Source organism: Protomyctophum bolini (assembly GCF_963924005.1).
Source record: "Protomyctophum bolini genome assembly, chromosome: 11".
Taxonomy (NCBI): domain Eukaryota; kingdom Metazoa; phylum Chordata; class Actinopteri; order Myctophiformes; family Myctophidae; genus Protomyctophum; species Protomyctophum bolini.
In genome coordinates, this window is record NC_137872.1 from 14,359,943 (window position 1) to 14,385,923 (window position 25,981).

General features: G+C 45.2%; 1 protein-coding gene across 1 annotated transcript; it reads left to right on the forward strand.

Annotated features, from left to right (window-relative positions):
• xylt2 (xylosyltransferase II) lies at nucleotides 1-25,090 on the forward strand. The gene is made up of 11 exons (XM_080776054.1): nucleotides 1-208; nucleotides 6,652-7,192; nucleotides 7,792-7,967; nucleotides 11,152-11,354; nucleotides 13,125-13,205; nucleotides 14,445-14,661; nucleotides 16,329-16,505; nucleotides 17,496-17,752; nucleotides 18,448-18,643; nucleotides 20,105-20,438; nucleotides 22,215-25,090. Exons 1-11 carry the CDS (start codon nucleotides 77-79, stop codon nucleotides 22,538-22,540), a joined length of 2,640 nt encoding a protein of 879 aa, XP_080632180.1. The 5' UTR covers nucleotides 1-76; the 3' UTR covers nucleotides 22,541-25,090.
• The last annotated feature ends 891 nt before the right edge of the window (nucleotides 25,091-25,981 follow it).

Consider the following 25,981-nt stretch of genomic DNA (forward strand, 5'->3'; position numbering starts at 1 on the left):
CCCCTCTCGCGTGCACGCGCCCCTGCCAAAACGCACGGTCGGCCGGGGGAGTCGAAACTGAAGTGAAGGAGGAAAGATGGTGGCCAGCGCTCGGGTGCAGAAGCTCCTCCGTCGGTACAAACTGGCGATCGCCGCCGCGTTGACCATCCTCCTGGTGCAGGGTCTAGTGGTGTGGAGTCTGAGGAGTCTGGAGGAGGGCGAGGCCGAGGTGAGATGGTGTGGGGCCGGTCCGCCGGGGCTTGTGTGTTATTCCCCCGGCGTGGTGGACGGCGGCAGCCTGGCAGGGAGATTCAGCTCGGTTCTTTAATTCCAGCGCTGTTTAGCAACGTTAGCGGCTAACTGTATATCAGTATCACTACGGCGTTGTACAGTTCACAGCTAAACGTGCTAACGTTAGCATCCCCCGAGCCGAGGTGAGGAACTCAGCTGTGCTTGTTTAAACTGAACAGAAGAACAGAAACATCCCATGATCATCAATCACGTCTTTCTCCGTTCCTCGCCGAAAACGTTGTCTGATCACCCCGGTGGACTTGACTGTACACAGACACATTATTCACTTTACGAGATTAAAGTTGCTGTCAGTGTCACCGTTTTCGTTTTATGATTAAAATGTCAAAGATTTCACTTGGCCGTTTGTGGGTGCGTTTCGTTTGGACTGGCTCTGGCTGTGTCGTGTTACGTATGTAGTAGATTAGAAACTGGAGGTAACTAACTAACGGCGATTTAGAGCTTCGTTAATATTACTCCATCGCGCCGCCGCCACCGTCGCTTAGCGACAAGAACTGATTTACAAGCTTGTACATCAGATGTTGTCGGCAATGGTACACCGTGGTACGACGGAGAATGATTCAAGATTGAGACCATAGAAAATTGAGAGAGACATAGACAGGAGGATTGCTTCACTGCACTGTGGTGTCAGCTGATTGAGAATTGTATTTAACAGTTTGTTGAATGGGTACAGTTCAAGGAAAGTACAGGTCTAGTGAGGATGTCACTTCTATTAAAGCCAAGATAACGTCTTACTGTATGCTCTTGATTAAATCAGACTGACAGGAAAATAGGATATCTGAATCTGGTCTATGCAAATCAGCCATTATGCATATTGTGTTTATACCCATCCTGGCCTGGCTGTTCTATAGAAATGCATTCAACATATTTAATCCCTTTGCTCATATTTCTGTCATCTCTGCACGGTTTGTCATTTTGGTCTCTATGATCCCCATCTAGAGATGGACCCCCATAACTCTGTTACAAGTATGGGGCATTACATAGATCCACTGACTCCTCTAGCCTATTTTAGGAAGAGAGCTGTCTACTACCATGCCTATCTTTTTGAATGACTGGATACATACCTGAACTTAAACTGTGTTTCTCTACCAGACCAGTATTTCTCCAAGTGGGGTCCAGAGAACCTCAGGGTTCCTTGAGGCAGGGTTCCAAATGGAGAGAGAGACACACACACACACACACACACACACACACACACACACACACACACACACACACACACACACACACACACACACACACGTGCCAGATCAGGGGTGTCCAAACTTTCTTAGTTAGTTCAAAGGGGGCCAAATTAGAAAATATGCAACTCCTACCTATCATAATAATATTCGGGGCGCAATTTGCATGCAGGCCGGACTTTTGACACCAGTGTCCTAGATGGTCCTTTGCTAAAGAGAATAAAGAGTGGCTTATCTGACTGACTGAGGCCACCCCAGAGAGAGTATTTGAACCAATCATGCTAACGTTGGGCAGCACCTCTGTATAGGAAGTGTCTCTCTACAGTGCAGCAGCTCACATGCACACCTGGAACAGTGCCTTGGGGTTGTGCCCCAGACCCTCCCAGTTCTTCTAAATAAGGTAATTGTGAGCTGTTAACAGATATGGCTCCCAGAGGGCTTTGCATTTTTCGCCATTACGGTTTGAGACACATGGATACAGTGGAAGACACAGGAATGTGTGAACTGAAATGTGAGTTTGGTAGGAACCCTCTGCCCTCTTTTCCCATCATGATGTGACATGTGTGGAGTGTGCAGAACCTTCCCTCCATACTGGTGGGTCATACACCACAGAGTTTCGTCTGAAGGGAGAGGCAGGCAGCGGAGGCTGTTATGAAGGCTTTCAGTTAGAGGAGATATTTGGAAAAGTGAGGGAAAGTCAGGGATCTGTACTTGGTGCCCGGCATTTCCACCGAGAAAACGTCACACTGAGTGTGGACCAGCTCGGACAGTGGCCCTGTGCACAACAGCCTGCTAAGCTCCATTCTCTGCCCTTTCTGTGGATAAAAATAACATCGGCTAAGACGCAATTAATCCATTTCCTCTGGACAGACGTCAGTGTAAACAGGAAACGTGAAGCGTGACATACGATTCCCCTTGAGGGAAGGAAGCGGTGTCCATTTTCTTCTGACCCCACTCACTCAACTGTGTGTCCCAAGAAACGCATGCTTCCTCCCTCATCAGGTGAATGACTATTCACTGGAACACTCACTGTTCATCGGAGCTTGGAACGGAGAGCCGCAGCCTGTGAGAGTTGTTCAGTCAAGGAGGCATAGCAAGACGGAGTGAGAGTGAGACAGAGTGATTCCTCACAGCTCAGCAGTGTCTCGTGTCAGCTGTGTTCTAATCAGCAGCTGGCTGTGGACGTGTGAACATGGCCACACGTGTTTTTATTAAAGCTGCCTGCCGCACAGAAGGAACAAGCAAATGCTTGCGCTCTGTTCAACTCACTCCGTGCTTATTCTTTATGGCTCTCTTTCTCTTTCATTCCAGCAGATTACGCTGCTGATATGACTGACTTTGCTCAGCTCTAATTGGAAACAAAAGAGGCTTCATGGCTCGCTTTTGAACTAATACATTTTTGACGCGATGGTGCACTGCTAATTAAAAGCTGTGAAAATTGGCGCTACAATTTATCACCAATTTAGATGTTAAGCCTTTGCGCCACACAGCTGTTTTCTGTGTTTATTGACATGAGAGGACAATAGTCTTTAAAGGCGAGCTCTCACTCTCGAGCAGCTGTCAAACTTAAGCTCTGTGTCCTCTGATATATATTCACTTGCCTGTTAACTCGACTCTTGGGAGAAGCGTGGCAGCAGGCAGTGCAATGCGTGGTATGTTGCTGCCTGGGCTTACAGTGCCTCTCACTGTAATGGCTTTTGGAGTGTGATGGGCTGTCAGTAGCTGACTGCACTGTATTGGTTGGCTGTGCTGCCACGCTGGCGCTCATTTATCTGCTCTGTGACGTCCTACCCCGCTGGCCTGGCCGCAGCCCCTGTTCTGTTGCCACTGTCCCTGGCAGGCTGTCGGTGTCCCAGCGGCCTGTGGCAAGAGAGCCTGCTTTCTGCCATGTCGTCGTCTGACACAGGCAGGAAGCCCGTGGCCCACTCACTGTTATTCTTGCCCCCTCTCCAAGTGCTAATGTTTGAGGCGCCTTTCGCGCAGACCAAGATCCAATAAACCAGCGTGGCAGGGATGTGATATTGCTCATCCAGAAGAAGCCAAAATAGCTCTCAAGCCCTGCTTTTGCGACGCCTATCAATTTTCGGAGGCCCGTTTTTGTATTCCACTGAGCCATGCAGCGAGCTGTGATTTGCACCGTTTATCCCTATTATACAGTATACACAAGAAAAATGCTGCATGACAGCAGCAGAGGATGTGTTTAGAGAACGGCCTATAAGAGCAGCATGCCAATGAAACCCCAGCCATGCATGAATAGCTTTGCCATAACATTCTCGGCTCAATTTCTCTGAATTGTGCTTGTTTCTGTTGTTTCCCTTCTGCCTCAAATCCCCCGTGCAAGAAGATGAACATTACCAAATTCCCCCAGAGAGAACTGTATTGTCTTGTTGATCTCTCGCTACACTGTTGCTTTGAGATTAAATTGTGTTGGATATTGGGGAGACGGTGAAGTATGATGTTGAAGACAAGTAGCCTAGTCCACATATCAATAACTCACTCAAGATGACTGTAATGCCAGAGCAGCACCAAAGCAATTTAAAACCCGGTACAAAAAGTACAAAATTGACACTTAGGGATCCATTTGGTTCTATTTTGAACGTTCTCCGAGTTAAATGAACACTGAGGATTTGTGTTTTTATTTTGTATTACTGGGAAGATGGACATCTTATATTTCATCATGTAATGGATGTTTTTAACACGGTTCTTCCAGATAAATACGGTCCACTGGAGCCGCGTTGTAGTGTTGTTGTTTTTTCTTCTGTGAAATGTGGCTTGTTGTTACAGATACGCCGCTAAATCCCTCTGTTTGGATCAGTTGGATTTACTGTCAACGTGAGGAGTTCCGCCAACAAAACCTCTCAACTTCGTCATACTTCTGGGATTTAGTTTAGATTATAAGAGGATCATGTCTACACCTGTTGGGAAGGTGTTTTGAGGACCATGAAGTCAGTCAAGTCTTTTTTTTGGTGCTCTGTCTGTTTGGTTGTTGTCGTCGTCCTCATCGCTTTTCAGACGTAGATGTCATCTTCATCATGACGACTCTGTCTCTTTTGAAGGTCTTAGCTGCTTGGTCAGCAGTATGTGACATGGCTATGTTAGGCTGTCCAGGTTAATTTTAGACACAAATGGCAGGCTGTATTAACACTGAAGACAATGTGAAAAGACGAGAGAGAGAGAGAGAGAGAGAGACACACACACACACACACACACACACACACACAGCGCTTTCTTCAGCGTTGCCCTTTTCTAGTTTCAATCTGGTGTCCCCAACCCCATTTTGGGCATGTAATTATAGGAGTTCTCCAAATCTTCCAAGACTTTCTAAATTAGAAAGTTAGAAACTGGCAATTACATTTTTTACATTGACAGCAGTGCCCCGAAAGGGCTTTCTGTATCAGACTGCCAGGGTCTGATGTGACGAGTGAAGGGGGTGTTGGTTGAGCAATTGAAGTGACAGGATGGGATTGGGGGGGGGATTACTCCGCAAAGAGAGTAAGGGACGCCACGCCGCCGCCGTCACGTGTCACAGAAACCTGCATGTCGGTGTCTCAGGTTGGCCCCATTGTGGACCCTCGGTATTGTTTCCTGAGCTCTCCTCTGTGAATTATTTTGTGCGTACATATACCAAATGTAGGGCTGTTCATGTTAGATAATTTATGTCTTATCTGTTCACAAACTAATGCCCAGTGGTCAATGTCTCATATCCTCCTGAACTTTGGCCCATGCCATATAGGTCATTCATATTGTCACCTTATTCTCCCATATCATAATTTTACCCATAGTCTACTGCCTGTTTACACAGCGTTGTTCCTCTTATCGTCATTCATGTTTATGGCCAAAATATGTTTTCATCTGTCCCATTTAAAATCTTGTTCAGTCGCCATACTGTCTCTATTAGGTTTTCCCCAGTCAAGTTAACTCGCAATGAGAGGTCTACTACATGTACTTGACCTTGGCCTAGTGAGAAAAGAGATAGCTGCTCACTGGGAGTCAGGGAGTGTTTTTCTCTGCCGAATGTTCACAGTGCAGGGAAAGTTATCAACAAGTTGCCTGGCAATGCCTGCCTAGGTGCTTTCCCGGCTCCAAGCGACATCGATGTGCGGAACAGAGGAGATGAATTCTACGTCTCATCATCCATGTGCTGGTCCAATGAGCGCTCGACAACCAGCGCCACCATGGGATATTACGGAAATTAAATATTTACCAGCCAATGAACTTTATATCAACAAATCTGACGTGATCTGCAGTATTTAGCCTGGAACAATACTGTGAAGAGTGTGTTCAGTTCAGTTCAGTTCGGATCCATTTTGGAACCATTTGAATACTCTAAATTATTATGAATGTAAATACTATTATCTGAACCATGTAGCACATTCTGTAAATTGACTTTATACCAACTAAAAATAATTGTTAAACCTTAAACTTTTCTCAGAACTTTATTTCATCCGTCTCCAAGTCCAAATCCTTTTTAAGGTATCTTTCTATTTTATGGTACAGTGACTGTAATTTAAATAGGTATCTTTAATTTATTTTTATCCATTAATTGGTATCTTCTCGCTGGATTTATTTTGATCTATTAGTTCATTTCAAACTTTTGCCTTGATTATGATTAACAATTATATATGAAGTGAAAATTACAGACTTACATGCTCGCAACACGTCGATGCGTTTTATGATTTATGGTTAATTGCCCAACCGTACTACATGCTCGTGTCCGCTTTTGCACTCACGCTTTGCCATGGAGGTTTCGTTAAGGTCCCCATGCACTGAATGGCTTCATTCTGTGTCTTTGTACGTGTGTGTGCCCGCCTTAACCCGGACTGTGTCTCACAGATTAACTCCACAAAAGGCAGCGCTTTTGCTAAAAATAACCCAGATCATACAGTAGCAGCACGGGGGGGGGGGGTAAACTCAAAACCAAACTGGAGTAAACACGTCCCTGTCTCTTGAGCTCCTGTGCTGTTGTCTTAGCGGGTTTCTTTCTCTTGTCATGTTAGAGGTTGAATCATCCCCTTCTCCTTACAGCAGCACTCACTCCCAATGTTCTGCTGTTATGACTGGCAAGACATCTGGGGGGTAAAATCACGTCTCTTCTGTCTACTCACTCTGTCGCCTCTCTCTCTCTCTCTCTCTCTCTCTCTCTCACCATCTCTCCCCTCACTCATTCTCTCGCTCTCCTCAGAGGAAGACAAGGCGGTCCAAACTGCCCGACCACAACAGCCAGGACCCCAAGCGTGACGTGGTGCCGTGGGACCGGCAGAGCGCCCTGTCGGGGAGGAGTGGAGGCAGATGGAGCAGCCGGCTGCAGACGGGTGGCGGTGGCACGGCCGCCAGGGGCACCACCAACCGGCGCAGGAAGCCCCCCGGTGGGCCGAAGGGGGCCCAGGAGCAAGTCATGACGGGGGCCGGAGTGGACGGCGTCCTTCCCCATGACCCCTCCAGCAGCCGCAACTTCAGCGAGGCCAGAGGAGGAGGCGGAGGCGAGGGTGGTGCCAGGCTCCCACCTCCCATCATACCGGGCGAGCCGGGCAGCGTGGACGGAGTGCCCCAGGCCCCCGGCGGTGACTTTGTGCCCAAATGTGACATCATGGGCAAGGACGCGCTCTCAGCCCTGCACCGCGCAAACACGCAGCAGTGCAGGCAGGAGATCGCCAACATTTTGTGTCAACACCAGGCTGGACAGCTGATGCCACAGGCGCTCCCTCAGTTCTGCCCTCATCTTGGTGCGTTCACATGACTCTCTGTCTCTCTCCTTTCGCTGTCTCTCACGCATTCTTCATTTCTCACACGGCACTGCAGGTTTTTAAAGATTTATCAGCACAATTTTCTCTCATTGATCTTCCCTGGCTATTTAAACGGGATAGTTCACAATTTTTGAACTTAAGTTGTATGAAATACTTGCCATTAAGTTCAAAAATTTGGAACTAGCCCTTTCGGGATTCCCTTTATGTTTGGCTTTAGTGTCCCTTCCCTGCTTTGTCATTTTGTTATGTATTTTCTCCTCTGTATATATCCCGTCCAAAACATTAGATAGGTGCTGCGTTCACACGTCATTTTGAATGGTAGCCAGACAGAGACATGAAGCTACAAACTCATGACACATTTAAGCAGCGTAAACTTGTGGGCTTCCAGTTGTAGGATTTGTTTTTATTGCAACGTTTCACATTATATTTTGGCTCGAGCAACATTTTGAACGGCAACTCGGCAGCAATGTCGCCGGCCACACTTGCCCATTTTGTTAGCTTTTGTCGCCACTACTGTGAATGTTTAGCATTAGGCCGGAGCATCGTGTCTGTAACGTGCATGTGCTTTGGTCTTCCAGGAGTGTCCGGTCCGGTCCAGGCAGGAGATGAGCTGGCCAACAGCCTGTCCAAGGTGGACAACCCTGTGCGGGTGGCATTCGTCCTCATGGTCCACGGCCGCGCCGTGCGCCAGCTCAAGCGTCTCATCAAAGCCATATACCACCGCGATCACTACTATTACATACACGTAGACAAGGTAAGCTCTAGTGTGAATTGGACTTCTACCGCTACACTGCACAGTCTGCACTACAGACTAATGGGTTCCGTTTCCACTGAGTCCGACAAACGCACATGTGCCAACCCACAAAGAGCACCAGTATGTTGTAAACACACCTTAATCAAAAATGATTCATCACTGAATCATTGCTGCCATAGCATAAGCCAACCTTTAATGCCGGTGAGTCGAGGCCCTCTGTGCAGCGTACGCCCAGACCGCTAATGTGTTTACAGGCTGGTTGTTCTCACGTCGGAGAGGTCAAGCGTACCCAGAGGGTCTTAGGAGTAGGTGGATTAGTCCGGAGAGAGGGGCTTGCTTTGTGTGGTTAATTATTCCTAGTGTACTGGAGGAAAGTGCCCGTGGTGTGTAAAACATGACGACAGAAGCACATGCTACAATGCCAACGGCGGAATCCCAGGGGTGCTCCGGCGCTGACAAGGCGGCAGATCGTTGCTCTCCGAGTCTGTGCACCTGTGCACCAGCTGGATAGGTTGCTCCCTCAAGCCGCGGGGAGCTGTCTGCACCGAGACTCGCAGAACGGCTAGCACATAGCGGTGATGAATGAGGAGTGAGACGGGGTAGTCGCCGCGGAGACCGCAGGGTCAAGCCTGCCTCATCCGTCTCTGAGGGAACGGGCCGATTTGAGAGATGGAGCCGGCGAAAAAAGAAAGAAACGGGTCAAGTTGTACTGCTGGAATTAGTCCACCCCTCTCCACGAACCAGCCCTATTCTCCTGCTGGGTTTTCTGCTGAGCAGGCCACTGAGAGGGCTGTGAGTTCACGACACCCGGGGCTTAAGCCCTGCTGGCTCCACACCTCTTTGACGTTCATTCTTTTTTTGCAGGTATTCTTTCCAACTTCTCTCATTTGCTCCTTCGTGTTTAATCCCTGTCTGACAGCTTTTCTCCAGGGCTTGCAAACCTCGCACCTTTGGTATGCAAATTCGGGGGTGCGCCATTTTGGTTGTGATGAGTCACTACTATACCTGGCCAACGGATAGGCATACAGTGGTGGAAAAAGTACTCAATTGTTTTACTTAACCCATTCTGACCTGAGATCAGATTCATACGAGGTTTCCACTGGACACACAACTGGTCTGATGAACCCATTCTGACCTGAGATCAGATTCTGAAAAATGTCAGTCGTTCTTCGATTTTTCAAAAATAGCAGACCTACAAGCTCGTAGCGCGCCACTCGGTGGCGCGCTAGGAGCTTGTAGATCTGCTGTTTTTCAATAGATAAAGCATAACATGATGCTAACACCAAAACGGGTTCCCGGTCAGAATGGGTTAAGTAAAAGTATGGAATTGAAAATGTACAAAAGTATCGGCATCAAAATGTACTTAAAGTACTAAAAGTAAAAGTACTCTTATTGCAGGGCCAGCAGTCCACCATGGCCCATCACCATTACTTTTTTTAACCGAAACATCCTGCTTCTCAAGACCGATACCTGTAATAAATTCAAATATATATAAAAAAAATTATAAAGATATAGGCTATTTGGAAATGTATATTAATCTGTGTAGTATTTAATAGCACACCCGAAGGTAACAAATACTAGTAGTGGGCAAAGATGGATTTAACATAGCTTTGACTTAACCAAATACAGTGTCATTATTCATTATCATGACTATTAAAACAAAACCCAGAATAGTTCTGACTGAATGAACATACCGGTATTTATTTTTTCAAGTGCTATGACACTGTTTTCCCCACAAGCAGGACTAAAAACCTATGGGTGCTTTGTCACTTGTCAAGACAATAAAAATATAGTATAGCCTACCCTAATAATACTAGGAACTTTCTGAGAAGGGCACTTCTCATTGAGGTTTTTACACACTAAAAACACGAGTGTTCATTTAACTCTGACTCAGAGTTAAATTAACTACTGAGGTTACTGAGAGTGTACGGGAGAGGTGCGATCTATTGTGGTGACCAGCTGTTGTAAATCACAGATGAAGAGACTCTGAATCAAATCTCCGCTTTGAAATTGTTTTTATGAAATAATGACTTTATGACTCTCGTCTAACGCATGAAGCCTAGCTAACAGGCAAAATTGCCTGGATCATGGAATGCCTTCAGAGGAAAATCAACAGCAAACACGTGTGTGTGTGTGTGTGTGTGTGTGTGTGTGTGTGTGTGTGGTAAAACAACTCTATGGTAACACACGGCTCGTTAAAAGAACGGGCGCAATGCATATTGGCAATGTTCACAACATACTAGATGAGCGGAGTTGTGCACGACGCACATGGACATATCCTTATGGGAGATGGGGAAACGCCACAAGAGTGACAAGTGATCATCAGTAGTAAATAAATAGAGGTTTTATGTTGCAGGCTAGTTTGTTGTGTTAGCCACCTATAGCCGAGCTTGACTCATTGACTGTCACCGTCGGTCGGAGATATTAAATAATTAAATAACCGAGGTGGTGGTTTGACAGAAAGATGGAGCAGCAGGTAGGAAATGGGTCGCCGATCTACTCACACACGCGAATGTATAACGTGTGTGAGATATATGAGAGTGAGAGGGAGAGAATAGTAGATCCATAATATTGCACGAGAGAGAGTGTCACACTCAGGCGGCAGTGAGATGAATGCGCCGGTGAAACGTTGTTTGTCCATTATCTATTGTATCCCCTTTATTCTGATAAAGTTATCGTGAGAAGTCTACTTGTTGTATTTCACAGTATGCTACTCAAGTAGGCTTAATAAATCCCATTTTGGCGAACTGAAAGAGCTCTAGCACTGTGCGCTAAACACTCAAACACCAACTTTATACACTTGATGCACATCTAATATGTAGGGCTTGTAGGCCATCACAATGGCGCCGGTAGGCGTGACAGCCTACTGTGACGTCAGCCTTGCATTCCCAATTTGCCGTCCTCAAAGTGGTAAATTTAAGTTTGCACTTAGCAAGACAAAATACCTTGAATTGTCTCCCGTTTCACTGACCCACATTTCCAGCCCTGATGTCATCATACCGTCTTACAACACACGCCAGTTCTCCTCGGCTGCCACAGCAGGGTGGCGGCTACTGATGATCAGGCTAATGTGGACTACTTATCACCCGGCCATAAAGCTAGATTATCCTTTTGTGTTGAATGATGCACAGTTTCCCACCCTGTTTAACCGCGTGACCCTCTTTTTGTCGGGAACTCTCGCCAGAGATCCAACTACATGCACCGGGAAGTGCTGCAGATTGCCCAGCAGTACCCCAACGTGCGTGCCACGCCATGGCGCATGGTCACCATCTGGGGCGGTGCCAGCCTGCTGAAGGCCTACCTGCGCAGCATGCAGGACCTTCTCTCCATGCTGGAGTGGAAGTGGGACTTCTTCATCAACCTGAGCGCCACAGACTTCCCCACCAGGTTGGTTAACACACTGGTTCCCAAACACTGGACGACCCATTTGTGGGTCACGGTCGCCTCATTTTTTTCGTTCCCAACATTTGGCTTTTAATTATTATTATTTCAAAACATTTTCAAAAAACATTCCCAAAAAAAGCTAAGCGTCACGTTGTGTGCTTGTAGTGTGCAATGTCCGTGTTCGCCTATGTGACTATGTCCGTGTTCGCCTATGTGACTATGTCCGTGTTCACCTATGTGACTATGTCCGTGTTCGCCTATGTGACTGTGTCCGTGTTCACCTATGTGACTGTGTCCGTGTTCACCTATGTGACTATGTCCGTGTTCACCTATGTGACTATGTCCGTGTTCACCTATGTGACTGTGTCCGTGTTCACCTATGTGACTATGTCCGTGTTCACCTATGTGACTATGTCCGTGTTCACCTATGTGACTATGTCCGTGTTCACCTATGTGACTATGTCCGTGTTCACCTATGTGACTATGTCCGTGTTAACCTATGTGACTATGTCCGTGTTCGCCTATGTGACTATGTCCGTGTTAACCTATGTGACTATGTCCGTGTTCACCTATGTGACTATGAGCAACTACCTGTTATATTCTGTATACTTTTTCTATCAATCGAAAAGTTTAATATATGAATCGACGTGAGAATCTATTTTGTATAGTCGACAAATTGCTTAGACCGATTAACAACTTAAGCCCAGTTTTCAAAGATGGCAAACAGCCGTCCCACAAGCTCTCAATGCATATCAGCTTCATTAACTGTTGCAGCCATATTATATTTACAGTAGGTTAATTGAAGCTTAGAAAGTTATTTCTGTGTGCGCGAGTCTGCAAGAGAAATAAGCAACCACGTCTATGAAAACAAGCCCAAAAGAAGCGACTAAGCTACGGCTATTCACATTTTAACAATGTATTGTGCCAGGGACCCCCCCTGGCACAAAATAGTTTCAGATGGGGGCTGAGGACAAATGCATATTAATACATACAAATACATATTAAGCAACTTAACAGAAAAAAAAAGCACAGATGGCAACACTGGTGTGCACGTGGTGTGTGCGTGTTCAATATCTCCCTGTCATCGCTCTGTGTATATCCCAGATACACTGCCACGCACAAGGTTTGAGATTATGATGATAAGCGCTCTGGCCTAACCCCTTTATCATCAGTGGCTTAGATTTCCAGTACTTGCTTGGTCGGGGATTTGACTCCTCTACTCAGTTGACCTACAGTGACTTTGACTCAGCAAGCTACGAGATAAACAGCGGCCCCGAATGCATGCTGAAAATCTCCCACTGGTAGCTGCATCAATGGACTGTTTTGGCTGTTGATGCACAGAGTGCACAGTAAATCATTGCCTTTCTTGTTGATCAGTCCTGGCTGGATGTCTGACGACGCTGTGAGCCCCTATCAAGGCACTGAAGGCAGCGGCCAATCCTCCTGAATTGTCCCACGAGCAGAATAAGTTGGAGTGCTCGGATGTAATCCTCCAAGCCTCTAGCTCACTAATTCTACAAAGTCATCTATCACTCCCTTTTGTGCAGCTGGAGAAACTCAAGCATATGAGATGAAATTTGGCATCACTTTTCTTTTTCAAATGAAGGTGGATTCAAATTATGCCTCCACCTCCACACACTAATATTGTTCCGCATATTTCAGAGCCAGACAGCATTTTATTTCCGTCCTAATACTTGTCTCTTTGTTCATTTGTGTTTGGTTTTTTCTCATGTCTGTTCCATTCTCTTCTTTTATCTATTCAACTTCCCACAGGACTAATGATGAACTTGTGGCTTTCCTGTCGCAGCACAGAGACCGGAACTTCCTCAAGTCCCATGGGAGAGAGAATGCCAGGTGAGAGCTGTCACTGTAGCACACATCTCTGATTCACAGTATTATCCACCATACCCATTAAGACCTGAGGCCCATTCTACAAATGCAGTTTTCAGAAAATCCTATGTTGCTCTGTATCGTTGATTTTGACAGCAATTTTAGATTTTTAGTCGTAGTCATTTAGGTGGTCTTTACACGAGAATGGTGTTCATAGAGAACGGCAAAATAAAGTATCGTTTGCTGTGGTCCTTTTAGACGAGAACAGTGTTTTCAGGAGGTGAAAACGCAACAAAGTGAAACCACCTCCCAGAGTGGAAATATTTGAGAACGCCGTTTTATCCCTTCTCTGTGTAAACAGGCAAAACGGTGAATCCGCAAAACGTACAACATCGTGGCTCACGTTGGCTCACAGCGCATATGTTTATTACATTGATGCAGAGCCATATATGATATAATGGAGTTCCTGAACAAGCCTTCGTTTATGTAGCCTAATGTATTATAAAATATGTAACCATCCCGTGGCGTGCTCTGCCTGCATGCATGTTCTGGGCTGCCTGACAGCCTAGACTGTCTGTCACCTCGATGCGTTGGTAGAAAGCAGGCAGCAAGGGACAGCCACAACCACGCTGTGTTCTGGAAGCAAAACTCTGATAGGGTTGCGTGAAGGGGTTCTTCTTCTTGTACGTGGGTGACTGATTTTCTATTTGGCAGCCCGTTACCGCCACCTAGCCACATTATAGTGTTTTCATAACGCAACGGGACTTTCACGTTTTATCTGGAGATGGTCGCCGTCTAAAAGAGGCATGAGTTTGTTACATTTTAGTCATCTGAAATTGTTTAGTTTTAGTCTGGTTTTAGTTGACTAAATATCATAAGACTTTAGTTGACTAAATCTACAGTTGATTTTGTCGACAAAAAAATTATAAAAAGTTTACACTTTGTTGCATGAAAATAGCCGATGTACAAACTCACAGTGCTTGTATATCACCCAACGCAACCAAACATAAAATGACCTGTCTTTTAGTTCTCCGAATCTCTTCTTCAGTAGTAACTGAAAATGTTAGGGCCTAACATTTTAGTCTAGTTTTTATTTGTTGACGACATTGTCAATATATTTAGTCTTAGTTTTAGTCATCATGGCTTAGTTTTTGTTTAGTTTTTAATTTAGTTTTCGCCAGTGAACAAATAAAACGTTTTTCGCCATAGTCTTAGTCGACAAAAATAAACACTGTTTTGATGATGACCCTCGCTGTGCTCCAGGTTCATAAAGAAGCAGGGACTGGATCGTCTCTTCCACGAGTGTGACAACCACATGTGGCGCCTGGGCGAGCGCAGCATCCCCGACGGCCTGGAGGTGTCTGGAGGCTCCGACTGGTTCGCGCTCACCCGCCGCTTTGTGGATTATGTGGTGACCTCCCAGGACACGCTGGTGTCCGGCCTCAAGCAGTTCTACACCTACGCACTTCTCCCTGCCGAGGTACCTTCACAGTTCACACCTCCCCTCAGAGTAATGTACACACTACTAGAGATGTGTAAAAGTGAACCAAATGGGCCCGGACAGTTAGCTGTCTGGGCACCTATAGGCTGCTGAGCCAGCCTGGCGGTGTGCCGGGGGTTCGACTCCCGATCCCGACGGCCTTTGCCGCCTGTCTTCCATCTATCTCCCCATTTCCTGGCAGATTACTATCAACCTGTCAATAAAGGCAGAAAAAGCCAAAAAAGTGACCCAAATGAAAGTCGATTACAGGTAGTATTTTCTCTGCTGTCGGGAAGAAACCACCCAACTCCAAAATGTTTCAGGAAATGGAAAAAGTTACATTTTTCGGTAAATGAACAAAACAAAGCAATACTGCCTCATCAAAGATGGTATTGTGACTTTATATATTGTCATTACTTTCAAGAGAGGGACAGAGGTTGTGGAGCTTTGGTCCAATGGAGTTAGGTGTTTTCTCTTTTAAACCTTTCATTGGTTCAATATTATTTTACCAACACAGAGACATAAAGGTCTTTCAATAGAATTGATTTAATCAAAATCCTCAAAAATAGAGTTCAGTGGTTTCTTCCCGACAGCAACAAATGGTATATTATCTATTATTATCACGAAAATAAAAGATGCAAGACTGGCTCAGATGCAATTTCTCATGTTATTTGAGAACTCGTTTCGGCATAGGCCTTCTCCAGAGCATACTAAAAAGTGTCTTGCATTTTATTATTTAGAGTGCTGCTTTTTCCACTTTGTTGGTTTATGAGTTACGTTATTTCAAAGCTGAGCACCCACTGCTTTAACCAAGTGCACCTGTTTTTCTTTCTTTAAATGGTATATCATGTTTTTTTGTTTTTTGGGGGGATTTGATTGGGTGAAATTGTTCTGGGGATTTGTTAAATTTCAATCAAATGACCATCCTAGGTAAAAATTAGATTTTTAATTACTACCTGTAAACACAATATACAGAATAAATAAATATTACACCCATACTTCGGTATCCTCTAATCTGGACAGGTTTTGGATGACAATATAACAGTAATAATATTATATATTTTTTAATTTGATTTTGATCCTAAACCTACAACGATTATTTGATTATTCTGACACACACACACACACACACACACACACACACACACACACACACACACACACTCTTTTTATGTTTCTGTAGCTGAGACAGACAGGCTCAATAAACAAATCTTTCATAGGCGCTTTCCCATGGGACACATAGGATGCATAATTGCTAATACGGATATTGTCAGACGGGCTACATTCAGGCTCCAAGAGCACCAGACTGAAGGGGGAGTAACATCGCTTACCCAGATGAGTGGTTTAGCATTTAGACGGGAGACCAAGCGAGTTGTTTGCTGTTGCGTAGGCCATCGACGCGGTGTCACGGTGAGGCGATATAGCAGGCCTGCAATTAGAGAAACTGAGAACCAACAGGAGGAAGGAGATGCAACACAGCTCTCCAGCTGAAATGGAACGTGGTCAACACACAGTCATCTTCCAGCACGCCTCTGGCTATTGAGAATGTTAATCGTCAAGTGACATTTCATAATCGTGACAGCGTCTAGTTGTACAACGTTACAGAGGTGTTGTTCAGTCACGTGCATCTGCTCTCTCTCTCTCTCTCTCCTTCCTCTCTGTCATAGTCGTTCTTCCACACGGTGCTGGGGAACAGCCACATGTGTGACACGCTGGTGGACAACAACCTGCGCGTCACCAACTGGAACCGCAAGCTGGGCTGTAAGTGCCAGTACAAGCACATCGTAGACTGGTGCGGCTGTTCTCCCAACGACTTCAAACCGCAGGACCTCATCCGGATCCAGGTCAGTGTGTCTCTCTCTCTCTCGCTCTCTCTCTCTCTCTCTCTCTCTCTCTCTCTCTCAGCCGGATGGGATTGCTGCTGCTGCCCTGGAGCCGCAGTCTTCTATGAATAGCTGCTTTTCATTCACTTAACCCATTAAGACCTTGAGGCCCGATTCTACAAAGCCTTCTAAATCGGCAGTTCTTTCAAACATTTTTGGAATTCGATTTAGTTTTATATTTTATTTTGAAATGTTCCAAAAATAGCAGATGTATAAGCTTGCAGCGTGTCACGAAGTGACGCGCTGAGAGCTTGTAGATCTGCTACTTTTGAATAGCAAAGGATTAAATCTAAAATGACCACTGATACTTTCCCGGTTTGAATGGGTTAAGCTGGCTGTGAGAGAATCCGGCAAAAATAATATATATATATAATATATAGATTTATATATCGCGAAAAGAAGCAGTTTGATACACAAAATCATATTGTCTCCTATCATCAACTGTATTGTATTCAGAACGATTTTAATTTCAATGACTTACCCAGTATAACAGCATACCTGATTTACATGCAACTGGTTGCACATTTGCCGTATATCCCCACGCTTGTAGAGTACATCCAATGGAGTGGTGGTATTTCTGTGGCCTAGTGGCCACAGAAATGTGGTGCTGCATGGTCAGTCCAGCACTTTGCGAGTTTTATAGCTCTGGACACCTAAACACACTCACAGACTCACCCTCTATGATGGCTAGACTCCTGCAGAGACTAAAATGTAACTGCCTTAATTCGTTTTTAACATTTGTTAAACTTTTGTAATTTGTTCTTTGTATCTTACAGCAACTGACGTGGCCCACATTCTTTGTCTCTTACAGCAACTGACGCGGCCCACATTCTTTGTCTCTTACAGCAACTGACGCGGCCCACATTCTTTGTCTCTTACAGCAACTGACATGGCTCACAAACATTGTCTTTTACAGCAACTGACATGGCTCACAAACATTGTCTTTTACAGCAACTGACGCGGCCCACATTCTTTGCCCGCAAGTTTGAGTCCATGGTGAACCAGGAGGCCATCGACATCCTGGACACCCACCTGTATGGCCACTACGCCCCGGGCACGGCCGCCATCAAGGCCTACTGGGAGACCCTGTTTGAGCGCGAGGACGGGCTGGGAGCGCTCAGCGACGTGGCCCTCACCGCTTACTCCTCGTTCTTTCGCCTCGGACTCAAGAGCCTGGAGAAAACGCAGAGCAACCCGGACGCCTGCAGGTCAGCCACCCGAGTTTGCAGTGTCGCAGCTGACCGCTCTGTGTCATCTTTGCGTACATATTGTGAATTTTGTTTACCAAATGTTGTTGAAAACAACAAAATCACACTTGTGTAAAGTGAGATGGCGCCCACTGTGGCTGCCACATGATATGACGGGGGGGCATTTATTCATTGCAGATTCACTGCCACTATATACGTTACGAGACATGAATGCATTGTGTTGTTATTGTATAAAACAGTCACAAGATTTATATTGGCCACATGACATCTCATGTCGTCATTTAGTGCCCTAAAACAAACATTTAAAGTCCATAGACTTGGCTGCCATGATAGAATTTCAAACACCATGCATTGGAGGGCCCCTCAAAATGTGGTTGGATACGTTGATTAGACATGCTAACAGTCCGACAGGCATTAGTTTGACAACACCGCTTCAGACATGCGCTGCTGGTTACAACTAACCCGCGGGCCGGTTAAAACTCACCTGTGGCTCCCGACATGCGTGGCAGGTTAAAACTAACCCGTGGCAGGTTGAAACTAACCCGTGGCTCCCGACATGCGTGGCAGGTTACATCGAACCCGTGGCTTCCTGTGAGGTTAAGTTCAGGGTTCGGTTTCGGGTAGGCTGTCAAACTCATGACTGTAGGACACATGGGGGGAAAACATGACTGATCTTATGACATCCCTGCCCGCAGGTACGAAGCGTTGAGCCACCCCATGACGGTGCACGTGTACTTCTACGACGACCGCTTCCAGGGATACCTGCTGCGGCAGGAGGTCCAGAGCGTGAAGTCCAAGGTCAGGGAGACGCTGGAGGTGTGGGCGGTGCCGCAGGCCACGTTGGTGCTGGAGGCCAACCTCAAGGAGTTCGAGAGGCTCAAGAACCTGGAGGTAAACAACAGTGGTGGAAAACAAAGTACATTTAGTTAAGTATACTGTACTTAAGTGCAATTTTAGTTATTTGCACTTTACTTGAGTTTCCAATTTCCATTACTTTTACTCCTACTCCACTTACATCTCAGAAGCAAATGTTGTACTTTTACCCCACAATTGTTTTTTGAAAACTTTGGTTAGTAGTTATTTTGTAGATTTTGATTATTATTGACGGAACATACGGTAACCACTTCAGCGCTATATACATTTTGGCCATTTGAAAATGGCCGATCTACAAGCGCACAATGCGTCGCGATGCTATTTTCAAAATATGTGTAGACATTTCAAAAATTGAAACGGAACATTCTGCATTATGAATGAGTACTTTTACTCTTGGTACTTTAAGTACATTTTGATTGATGACTACTTTTGTACTTTTACTCAAGTATATACTTTGTATATTACAGTATTGATACTTTTACTTAAATAAAACATTAAGAGTACTTTTTCCACCCCTGATAGGTAAAGATCTCTCTCGGTCATGCATGCCACCTCGCCTTCTTCCGTTAGACACGATCAAAGGGATGCGCTGGGGTCAGGCTCGAGGGTATACGCCGTTCAGCATCACAGTTGCTGTCACAGCTGTTAAATTAAATTAAATATAGGTGCTGCGAGAAAACTGCTGAGGGAAAGAGAACTTTGTTTGAAGATTACCACCTTGATATTTTAATATTGGATTCACGGTAATGGGCTTGATCTAGGCAACATGTTTGAGTGGTGCTAACACACACACTGATTTTTGAGTGGTGCAACCACTCCAAGGAAGGTCCCTATTTACTTTGATGTTTAATACAACACACCTAAATAGAGAGAACATTCCACTCCATCCGTTGGACCCTAAACGGCATAAAAGTTTAAAAGTTCTGTGACCGAGAAACACTGTATTATATGAACTATGTCATATAATGTCCACGGCCAGCAATGGACATTGCCGTATATCTGCAAATCTTTGACTATATATATTATTTTAAAGCGAACATTTTTAACTCAAATATTTGCTTAGAGATGGCGGGTCGGCCGCCAAAAAAATATAATTTCGTCGTACATGCATACATACATCATCACATATATACATCATCGTACGGCGGTGTCGCGCACCAAAAATAGCCAATCTACAAGCTCACAACGCGTCTGGTTGCACCGCGTTGTGAGCTTTTAGCTCTGCCTTTTCGGCAATGATAGACTGAGAAGTTGCACATTGAATATGTCACATATTATGTGAGACTATTCAAGCTGTCAACTATCCGCTGCGGCTATACCCGATAAGAGGCTCGACAAGCCAAACGCTTATTATCTATAAATGCCGAACCGGGTTTGTAATGGACCCGATTTTCGGGCTCCATCCCTAGTCCTAAGACATTTGTAGAATCGGCTTCAGGTCTTATAATGGGTTAATGTTGTTATCCGTGCCGCTGACAGATCGGCACCGAGTGGGACCCCAAGGAGAGGATCTTCCGTAACTTGGGCGGGGTGATGGGTCCCCTGGACGAGCCGGTGGCTGTGCAGAAGTGGGCCCGCGGGCCCAACCTCACGGCCACCATCGTGTGGGTGGACCCGGCCCAGGTGGTGGCGGCCTCCTACGACATCAGCGTGGACGTGGACGCCGAGTACACGCAGTACCGGCCCCCGCTGCAGCGCCCCCTGAGGCCAGGTGCCTGGACGGTGCGAGTGCTTCGGCAGTGGGAGCGCGTGGCGGAGGTCCGCTTCCTCGTCATGCCGCTGGCCTTCAAAGGAAAGGAGCCGCTACGCAAAGGTGATTTAGTTTTTGTTTTCATTAACTTTTTAGCTTTCCTGGCATGCACTTTTGTCCAGCCGTTTCTACATTGACACACTTTGCGGTTGGGTTTACAAACTCGGTAAAAATTGAGTAGATTAGATCAACCATTCCCAACTAGTGGTGGGGGAAAAAATCGATTAGTCAATTAATCGCGATGCCATCATGGGCGATAATTCATCGATGCACAAATGTCAAACATCGATTATTTAATGTATTTTTTTTACCGGAGCAAAAGGGCGGAACTAATCTGCGACTGCGCTGCGTCGTCGTACCGGACCGTTTAGAGTGACGCACACAGCGCTCGCACACGCTTTAGCTTTCAACAACCAAAACAGAACGAGTTACCAACGCGGAGGGGAAGAGAAAAAAGATGACAGAAAGGGAACATTTTGGATTGTATGAGGTTGAGGGGACACGAGAACTCGATAAAACTCACGCCATCGACCGGCTGTGAAATGTGGCCGAGATGGGACGATGTAGTGTGGCTCCAAAGTGCTAACATGGCCCGGAATCCGTCGCTCCCCACGACCCAATGTGAACGTAAATCCTTTGCAATAAAAGTGCCGATGGACTTCGTAATTCTAGTCGCCTTTTCTGAGTGCATGGGCAGCTGTCCGTGTGTTCGGGATCGGGATGGTTGTCTTGACTGCATCTCTGGATGTCAGTGGGCAATATGGTCTTGTACACGTTGTGAGTTGTATCGAGTTCCCGTGTCCCCTCAACATCATAGAATCCAAAATGTTGCCATACACTTGTAAAATACTTTAAACCAAATGCTCCTTAATGTGTGCAAACAAACAAAGGTGCAACATAATAGTCTCAATAACTACCCCAAAGCTTCCTTAATGACACTTCAGTAACTGAAAATGAAATCCCTGAATAAGGAAACAAAGAAAAGCACCTTTTTTGTCCTAACAAAGAATAAAGGCAATTTGACAGAGTGCTGCTGACCTCAACCGAAATCCTGCCCATGTATTTCTATGACATGACATCTTATGTAATTATTAATATATATTTATTGTATGCTTGTACAAACTCATTCTTTTTTTTTTTAAGAAAACTGCTTATTACTGTTCTGTATTTGGCCACAGACACCCATCTGAAAATATTTTCTTCTATGGACCCCCCCAGAAGCAAAGATTTGAGTTAAAAACATGCACTGTGAAAGAATATATATATTCATAATCATTAGAAAGCACTTTGTTTATTAGTCACACAGTGACTGAGTGATTAACAGTGAGTGATTAATCGGGATCAATCGGGATTAATCGAATCGTAACGTAGCCCAATTAATCAGGATTAATCGGGATCAATCGCATCGTGACCCTCGGAAACGATGTGTAATCGCATCGCCAGGTACCTGGCGATGAACGCCTCTATTCCCAACCCGTGAGAGCCGTGAGGATATTGCAAGTGGGCCTCCAAATAACTGGCAAATCACCAACATTTGAATCATAGTATAATATTAACATTGATATAAAACGAAATTATGAAAAAACGTCATGGTTCAAAATTAGTAAATGTCATGGTTTAACACGAGTTTTCATTATGATACGAATAAATATTAGCAACTTAAAAGTTTCCTATGTTATTTCCATTGATCCAAGCTGGAACGTAATCAATTAATTCACCCTTAAAATAAACGTGCTGTTAAAGATGCTTTTGAGAGTTTCAAGTTGGCTCATATTTGAAGCTTATGTCCAGTCTTCTTTCTATTATGATGTTCCTCACCTGTTTGTTGGTTTGTTGCAGAAGAGGACAGCTGGCTCCACTCGGGTCCTCCTGGTAACCTCTACCTGGAGCAGGGCTTCCAGCAGCTGAGCTCCATGCTGAAGCTGCCTCCCCAGGAGCCGGCCCTGCTGGAGGCCCAGCGCCGGGCACAGCTGGTGGGCAAGGCCCTGGACGACTGGGTGGACAGAAGCGTGGCCGGCTTCTGGGTGACGGGCGACCTGTGCACCACGCAGACCTCCTCCTCCTGCCCGGCAGTGGGACCCTGCACCAAGTCCTCCTGGAGCTCGCTGTCCCCGGACCCCAAGTCTGAACTGGGGCCCGTCAAAAGCGATGGCCGTATCAGGTAGCCACCGGAGAGAGCACAAGAGGCGATATACATTTTTTAAACACACGCGTGCAAACAATGGCGGAGGCAGAGAGTCGAGAGCTCTGGAGAGAACCTTTGTGAATGCCGAGATGCTAAGGTCTCTCAAGGTTGGCTCAGAACACTTAAAAAACAAACAAAGGCATCTTCCAACACTGGAGAGCCAAGACGATCTCAGTGAAGTGGCAATATGGACTGAGAGGAGGAAGACACGCCTGCTGGAAATTTGCACATAAACGACTGCAAGAGCAAAGACGTGATGTTTGCGTCTCGTCTTATCTGAAGACGTTATTCAAGGGTTAACATGGCTGTCTGGTGTGTATTATTCCGTTTTCCTGCTGGCACACAAGTCCTCAAGTCAGGGACCGTCTCGTCTGGACTTTGACGAGGACCCTCCGCACATGTTTAGAACTCTGTTTTCCCACGCACAGTTTAAATCCTTCCTCTCCCATACAGAATCAGAAAGCGGGTCGTCGGATTTCAGTGACAACGCTCACGCTGCTGTGTTCTTTCTGAGGACGTTCAGAGAAGGAGAGGGAGCGGGGCCTTTGAACCGTGTTAATCATGCTTATTTTGAAGCATTGTTGTTAGGCGAGCATAGGGACTTGGAGCAGACAGATGAAGTGCACTTTACTGTAAAGATTATGATGTTAACGCAGAGGTCACATCAGCAGCCGCCACATGAGGAAGAGGAGCAGAAGGTGAAAAGTCACAGGTAGCACGTCGGATGACATCCTCGCCCCTTTCACTTCACAGTAGGTCTCTGAAGTGCTGCTTTAAGGTTTACATTTGCAGCATCACTCACTATTGCACAGACATATCAGCAATTACCTGGACTTGTAATCTCTCTGGTTTAGGAATAGCACGGAATTGGTCCCGTCTTGTCGAACAAAAACGGAGTGTCAGTTTAGAGCGTCTATTTTATTTTTATTTTGTAATAATTCATCGATGGTTCTCTGTTTACTGTGACATATTTTTGAATGTGTGACTTTAGATTTTTTGTTTTGTGTGTGTCTGTGACATGCTTCAAGGCGTTTGATGTCCATCACTGCAAACAAAGAGTTTGTTTGCCTTGTCAGAGGAAGTGCCTAAACTGATGTAGCATAAAGGCTGCAAATGGGATGGCTCCGTTGGAAATTACATAAGAGAAAAACGGCTCTGACAAAAGATGAAGAAACATTTCTTATTTAAAAAAAAACGGGCCTGTTTGGACTTCACGTTACTACATACCTCCCGATGAGTTTAAAATGCAGTATTGGTATAGTATCTGTACGTTTACCCACATGGCAAATAGCCTCTCACAACAAGCATTTTAATGTTTTTGGTTTTATTTGAACATAAGAGTCCACTAGCCCAAAAGTGGACAATGTGATAGTTTGCTCAGCCTAGTGGAGAAAATCTATGCTGCCTTTATTTAGTTTGTACGATCAATTGTTTACCATGGAATAATAGCTTAAAGAGTTGTGCAATTAATGCCTTTTTTTAGACAGATTATGCCCCTCCTCTCTCCCTTGTTGTCCTGAGTGTTTTAGTTTATAATATAATTGTTTTTAGAACTAGTTTTACCCCCGTCTGCTATGTTGTTGATAGTCTTGACACAATGAGTTTTTCAAGTGACCTTGTTTACCTTGCACAGCACACTCCTCTTTCAGAGACGCTCGCCGGTCTCACTGAAACGAGAATAAAAAGAGTGAAATGTCCATTATTTTTCTATACAAGTTAAGAGGAAAAGACTCCATTCAGACCAATCGTCCTCACCGCTCCGTTTGACGGGCGGGAGTCATTACTGTCTGTTGTGTTCTAGTATTGGACAGCTATCCACCATCCATTCGTTTGGAGATAAATGAGACTTAACCTGAGAGGAGGTGGTTTGCTGCATTCTCCAACCACAGCTCAGTGAGTCATCACGGGCTAAAGCCTGATTTATACTTTTGTCGTGCAATGGTGTGCACCGGAAAATAGCCCGATGCACAAGCTCACGGTGTGTGGCGTATGCACAGTGTCGCGAGCATGTAGATCGGCCATATTCGCCACGTGATAATGTCGTACGACAAAGCATAAATGAAGCATTGGAATGACACACTGACTTCTGTGTAGAAGCCGGCTTTTAGCCTATCCCACTGTGTCACTGGGGAAGACGGGACGCAATCTTGAATGATGGCTCAATAAAGTGAAAGAACAACTTACGGTAAATGACCCTGCTGTGCAATGGTATTATTTCATTCATGTTGACCGTTTTCAAAGGAATTAGCCTGGAGCATCCTGTTGGCATGATGTAAATTCTCTATACAAATGAGGCAGCTTTACACTGGTGATGAAGACTTTTCAGTGGTTCTCAACCTCTGTGTCGGGACCCACAGGGAGGTTCGCGCATGATTTTTTTCGAAAAACTACTTTCTGGCCTTGACAGTCCATACACCCAAACAAAAGTCCTATCTGATTGCATTAAACGGCATTAAACTTGCTTTGCCACTCACATTATGCATGTGCATACCCTACAGTAGCTCTATAAGAAAGACGCAATTAATTGAATTAAAATAGCGCCTTGCAGCATATGAGCTTGTAGATCTTCTATTTTCACAATATTTATCTGGAACTAAATCAGTGGGTTCAAATAGGCCTATGATTATTTTGGCGGTTGAGAAGTTTAGAACTACTGTTCACTGGTCTTCAGTGTGGAGGTTCGTCCCACTGCATCACAGCTAGAACTGGAACTAAACCAAATGGACCCTTAAAGGTCTGTAATTACTCACAGCGCATAAATGGAACCAACTGGACCTGGTTTGCACACTCATCATCAGGCGTTAAATTAATAGGATTTTTCTTCAGAGTAGATTGGGTTCCTGGTGATAACGATCATCAAACTCCTGTATCACTCTTCCTCGTTAACCAGAGGAAGAGAGCCTTGTTTGTGCTCCGTTGCATGACGGTGTCGTTTACTGGAGTGTTCCAGTTTTCAGTACTTTTATTGAACTACTCTGAGTCTACACTACATCTCTGAGGCAAATATTGTACTCAGAGATTGTACTTTTACTCCACTACAATTACTGGTGAACTTTAGTTAGTAGTTTGTAGATTTTTCATGAACAAACAAAACCCACAACCAGACATGAATAATAAAATAAAAAGATAAATGCTGTTGCATATTAATTGTTTGTAGATTTTTATTATTATTCCAAAGCGTACTTTAACCACTTCAACCCTATATTCATTTCGGTCATTTGAACATTCTACAACATGCTCACAATGCATCATGATGCTTGTAGATCTGCTAATTTTAAATGATTTGCATTCAAATCCCCCCCCAGTCTCTTGCCCGGGGAAGAGCACCGCCTGGCGGCCAGGGGGAGGAGCTGCGACCCCCTGGCTGGAAGTTTCTCTGACGCTGAACCGTCCACTTTTTTTATCTCCGACACCTCAATTT

What these genes read in the sequence shown, in the direction of transcription:
- xylt2 (XM_080776054.1), top strand. Translation starts at nt 77, where the DNA reads ATGGTGGCCAGCGCTCGGGTGCAGAAGCTCCTCCGTCGGTACAAACTG. An exon ending in CATGGGAGAGAGAATGCCAG is followed by an intron (nt 13,206 to 14,444) that starts GTGAGAGCTGTC and finishes GCTGTGCTCCAG; the next exon opens with GTTCATAAAGAAGCAGGGAC. An exon ending in ACGCACTTCTCCCTGCCGAG is followed by an intron (nt 14,662 to 16,328) that starts GTACCTTCACAG and finishes TCTCTGTCATAG; the next exon opens with TCGTTCTTCCACACGGTGCT.